Raw genomic sequence first — 5,701 nt, forward strand, 5'->3', positions numbered from 1 at the left:
CAGAGAAAGTCAGGTTTCAAAGTGACGTTGTAGTGAGATGCGCACACATGCAGGGGTGTAGAGAACAAACCAGAAGAACTGATGGGGTGTGGCTGATGGACTTCCGGGGAGATCAACATGAGAGGACTTTTTCTGCCAGAACCTCAGTGGTGGAAAAAGTATTCAGATCCTTTACTTACGTAAAAGTACCAGTATAACAATTACAAAATACTGCATTATAGCGATAATGCAGTTTACCATCTCAACCCAACTTTAGAGATGAAATGTCTTTTTGGTGGAACTGCTAACCACTCATAGACATCTGAAACGTGAAAAGGGGCAACAACTAGACACTGTTTGTATGAAAGCCAGAAAGGTTGTGAACCACTGATGTAATCTTTGACAATGTGTTGTGTTTTATGAGCTCATCATATGTTTTTGTCGTGTTAAATGTTAAACTGAAAAGTAATTACAACTGTGAAATTAATGTGCTGGAGTAAAAAGTAGGATGACATGTAAATACATAAGTGAAGTACTAGTATCCCAAAGTTGTACCTAAGTACTTTTAATTCTTGAATAAATGTATTTAATTTCTTTTCCATTGCTGCATAAACTGCACAATCTGCAAATGTAATGGGTGGAAAATTCAAGCCTCCCTTTCATCTCAGAGTGCATAATTATCCATTTGGCTCTAGTGTCTGTTCAGAGGTCTGGACTACAACAAGACAGTTTCATGGCTTTATTGATATTCACTAAAATTAATAGAAAATACTGGCTACCTGTTTAAAAGTTAAATTGTAGAATATTAAAGGTTGGCTTTAATGATTATTGTCTAATTTCTCAGCAGATATTTCCTGATTTGCAGTACCGTCACTGAACATGAATGAATGATCTATAACCTAAAGGTATGTTATTTTGCACATTTTCATATATTACATTTAAATATGAAAAGCCAAAATTTAATAAAAATGGAAACTATATACTGTATGTAGCACATGGTAAGTAGTAACGTATCCTGTGTTTAATAACAGAGAAGACCATACTTACGACTATACTTCCTTGTTATTATAATTAGCCCTGTTTTACTCATGTTTGTTTAACAAAAAGTATCATCATTGTGCTCATTAACTTGGTCTGTGTGCAGATGGCTGGCCTGTGTTGGGTGGCGGTGATGCTGGCCTTCTTCCTGTCTGCTGAAAACAGTTTGGCTGCTGTGGACCAGAACAGGCTTTCAGAATTTGTAGATGGCATCCTGGAAGAGTGAGTTAACTTTTGATTCATTCACTGAAAGAAATTTGGGAACACTTTATTTTACAGGTCCCCCAATTTTACACTAATTTCCTGGAAATTTTCAGAGTAATTTGCAGGTATTTACCTATTAATTTTTAAGACATTTCACAGAAGGTGGCAAGAAAAAAGTATGAAATTGGTAAGTACCCACTCATCATATTTGGGTTTGTTGCTAGTTTGTAACAGTTCTTGATAAATGAAAACCTTGACAATTCTTCAGCTGACAGAAAATGTTTAACCTATAACTCATAATAATAATAGAGAGCAAAACAATAACCAATAGAGAGCGCTAAAACAAAATCATGGGCCCCATACATGCATATATGGAGAAAAAAAATGTGAATCTACAATAAGGAAGAATAACAATAAATTATTTACATATTGAATCCGGAATACTAATAATCAATAATATTTTAAAAAGTGAAAGAAAAAATATAAGAAAAAATATATGTCCATCCAAAAACATGTGAAACCAACTTCACATACTATCAATAAATTCAATCAATTTCCCATGCCTGTGCTTTTGTCTCAGCTCCCCCTATTGTTTATTTATGAGGCCTTACATATTATGAGGAATGCCACCCACGGCTGATACATAATTCAGACCGATTATGTGTTTGTCAGACTCTGATGAAGACACGTTGGTCTGCTTGTTGCCTATGCTCAAAGAATAAATTCACTATATTATTTCACCTGACGACAGAGTGCCTTAGTTTTTTCCATGGTTGTCTGCACCACTTAAGGACAAATATCTAGCAGGAATTCCTGGATTTTGTTTTTTGTTCTTTTACCTGTTCCACTAAAGAGCACCTGTCGTATGGGCCATCAGAACCATGCAGTACTTCCTCCTCCTGTTGTCAACCTAGTATGTGGTTTGACACACTACACACTGAAAACTAAGTATTTTGTTATTTAAAGAGTTAAGAGTCTAATTTATTAAGAGTTTTTGTAAATTAACAACTACACATGAGCCCAAAAATAATGAATGAATACTTATCAACCAAGCCAACTTAACACTTCTGTGTTTTCTTATTATTTGTACCAAATTGCACCATCCTCTGTAAAATGTCCTAAAAATTAACCATTAAATACCTGCAAATTACTCAAAAAATTCCAGGAAATTAGTATAAAATGAAAAGACCTGTAAAATAAAGCTTTACCAAATTTTGCCACCTCAGGATGTATTCAGATCACCACACTAGGACAAGACAGCGTGTACAGTAGGTGTGAAAATATGTTTCTGACCCCAGGAAAACATTAAGTCAGAGGGAGAAACTTGTGATTTTGTTGTAAAATTGATTGTGCTTTCTATATTAATGGTAATATAACAAAACAAATAGATATGATACTTAAACCTCTGTATTGTTACTGCATTAATAACTTTAAAGACCTTATACTTTATTATAGATAATATAGTTACTAATACTGTTCTATAGCTAGTATTTGCATTTTTACTACAAAGAACACAGGGCTTTACTGCCTTACTGTATAATTGATGCTCAATTCTAGGATTTTAGTGTTTTTAAGAGAATAATAAGTCGTACTAAAAATATAGATTAAAATATGTTTTCACCCCAAAAACATGCAGAGAAGGTAGAATCCCTTTTTAGCCCTGAGTAGTGTCTGCAGTTGTACTTTTCAGGCTGCATGCAGCCCCAACAACCTTCAGCAATAAGGCAGGGCAGGCTGTATGTGTCCTGAGAGGCAAAACCCAGGGGAAAAAAAGCCAATTTCGAACAGTACTGCCTCCCATCTTGGTCCACTGATAGCAAACTTAAAACACGCAGGCAGAAATATAGAAGTTGATTTTGATCTACACCTAAACTTTAATCAGCACGTTAAAAATCTTGCTAGCAACAATTCAGATATATTGCCAAAGCAGATCAATGTTCTACACAAAAAAGTTGAGCAAATGATTCATGCTGTCATTTGTTTTTCTATAAATTTAAGAATTTGCATTTTATATGGAAGAAACTTCAGATCTACTGTGTCCTGCAGAGGACAAACAAAGAAACGCTGCATTCTCTACATAGTAAATGGGAGAAAGACAGCAGGGATGCCTCTTAGTGGTCAACTTAGGTTACTGCCTTACAAATCAAACAACTCATATTGTGTTCTGCACCAAAATATCTAAGATACATGGTAACATGTTGTGCATGTTTTTTTCTTTGGCAGGTATGAAACAAAAGGCATGTTCAGTCTGGCTGTAAGCATCCCAGAGAACCAGAACCAGAACACGGACCAAATCCTTCAGCAAGTCTTCACAAGTGACCCTGGTAACAACGTGAGGAATAAGATCAACAATGGTGGTGTGTACATCGGCAGCAGGGTGGTTGCGGCTAAAGTTCTGAAACGGCCGAATGGAGGAGCTGATCATGCAGAGTCACGTGTTGTCGACCACTTGAACCGTTTGTACAACAGTCGTAATGCTAATGATATATTGCTTTTCTATGTTTATGCCTCCCCGTGTGTTGAAAAATGTTCAAGCAAAACACATCGGGAGAACATTCTCAGAAGAATAAATCACATTCGGCAATGGAATAGTTATGCTTTCGTGTTCTCTAAAATATTCATACCCAAAAATCATGAGCCCAATACTGATCAACAACGACGTGAAGCCCTTCAGCGGCTTGGGACGTACCGGGGTAGCAAAGGTTCAATCGGTCTAGACAACATATTCCGATGTGATGGACCACCTGGTCAGATGCAGTGCACCAGCTGCTCCAGTGGTAATCAAGTTGCAGACTATTGTGTTCAAGTCCAACAGCCTCAAAAGGCCAAACAAGGCAATAGAAAGGGTCGTTTTGGTCAGGGTGGCAGTGGAAGAGGAGGGGGCATGGGTGGAGGAGGGGGTCATGGCAGTGGAAGGAGCTGGGGCATAGCAGGGAGTCTGGTCATAAAAAAGGGTCATGGTGGTGGAAGGGGCTGGAGCATAGCAGGGGGTCTGGTCGTAGGAGGGAGTCACGTTGGAGGAGGGGGCATGGGTGAAGGAGGGGGCCAGGGTGGAGGAGGGGGCATGGGTGAAGGAGGGGGCCAGGGTGAAGGAGGGGCCATGGGTGAAGGAGGGGGCCAGGTTGGAGGAGGGGGCATGGGTGAAGGAGGGGGCCAGGGTGGAGGAGGGGGCATGGGTGAAGGAGGGGGCCAGGGTGGAGGAGGGGGCATGGGTGAAGGAGGGGGCCAGGGTGGAGGAGGGGGCATGGGCGAAGGAGGGGGTCATGGCGGTGGAGGGGGCAGGGTAGGAGTAAGCTGGCACATATGGGTAAAAGGGGGAATAGAGCGCTGGTGCAGACAGATAAATGGGAGAAGAATGTGCTGGAACAGACAGGTAATAGGGAGAAGAGAGTGCTGGTGCATACAGGTAACAGGGAGAAGAGAGTGCAAGTACAAAAGGCCAAAAGGCAGAGTGAGCTTTTGCAGACAGATAAAAGGGAGAGTAATGTGCAGGCCCAAATGGAGAACATGGACAACAGTGAGGAGGTGCAGATGGAGAAACAGGAGAAGAGTGTGTGGGTACAGATGGGAAAAACGGAGAAGAGTGAACAGGCCTAGATGGGGACCAAGGAGAAGAGTGAAGTGGTGCAGATGGAGAAATGGGAGAAGAGTGTGCGGGTACAGATGGGGAAAACGGAGAGGAGTGAGCAGGCGTAGATGGAGAACACGGAGAAAATGGAGCAGGCGTAGATGGAGAACACGGAGAAAATGGAGCAGGCGTAGATGGGGAACACGGAGAAAATGGAGCAGGCGTAGATGGGGAACAAGGAGAAGATGGAGTAGGCGTAGATGGGGAACAAGGAGAAGATGGAGCAGGCGTAGATGGGGAACAAGGAGAAGATGGAGCAGGCGTAGATGGGGAACAAGGAGAAAATGGAGCAGGCGTAGATGGGGAACACGGAGAAAATGGAGCAGGCGTAGATGGGGAACAAGGAGAAGATGGAGCAGGCGTAGATGGGGAACAAGGAGAAAATGGAGCAGGCGTAGATGGGGAACACGGAGAAAATGGAGCAGGCGTAGATGGGGAACGAGGAGAAAATGGAGCAGGCGTAGATGGGGAACGAGGAGAAGATGGAGCAGGCGTAGATGGGGAACAAGGAGAAGAGGGAGCAGGCGTAGATGGGGAACGAGGAGAAGATGGAGCAGGCGTAGATGGGGAACAAGGAGAAGATGGAGCAGGCGTAGATGGGGAACACGGAGAAGATGGAGCAGGCGTAGATGGGGAACACGGAGAAGATGGAGCAGGCGTAGATGGGGAACAAGGAGAAGATGGAGCAGGCGTAGATGGGGAACACAGAGAAGATGGAGCAGCCGTAGATGGGGAACACAGAGAAGATGGAGCAGGCGTAGATGGGGAACAAGGAGAAGAGTGAGCAGGCGTAGACGGGGAACACGGAGATTGGGAACACGGAGAAGAGTGAGCAGGCAGAAATGGGGAACA

The 5,701-nt window shown here is 42.3% G+C and overlaps 1 protein-coding gene across 1 annotated transcript; it reads left to right on the forward strand.

Annotated features, from left to right (window-relative positions):
* Positions 1-821: 821 nt before the first annotated feature.
* On the forward strand, positions 822-4,818 carry LOC137180494 (uncharacterized). Its single transcript, XM_067585885.1, has 4 exons — positions 822-884; positions 1,124-1,239; positions 3,445-4,504; positions 4,591-4,818. Exons 1-4 carry the CDS (start codon positions 867-869, stop codon positions 4,816-4,818), a joined length of 1,422 nt encoding a protein of 473 aa, XP_067441986.1. The 5' UTR covers positions 822-866.
* Positions 4,819-5,701: the final 883 nt, after the last annotated feature.

Source organism: Thunnus thynnus, chromosome 3 (assembly GCF_963924715.1).
Source record: "Thunnus thynnus chromosome 3, fThuThy2.1, whole genome shotgun sequence".
NCBI lineage: Eukaryota > Metazoa > Chordata > Actinopteri > Scombriformes > Scombridae > Thunnus > Thunnus thynnus.

Coding starts and splice junctions, on each gene's coding strand:
- LOC137180494 (XM_067585885.1), top strand. Junction 1,240..3,444: donor GTAGATGGCATCCTGGAAGA/GTGAGTTAACTT, acceptor TTTCTTTGGCAG/GTATGAAACAAAAGGCATGT. Junction 4,505..4,590: donor ATGGCGGTGGAGGGGGCAGG/GTAGGAGTAAGC, acceptor GTGCTGGAACAG/ACAGGTAATAGGGAGAAGAG.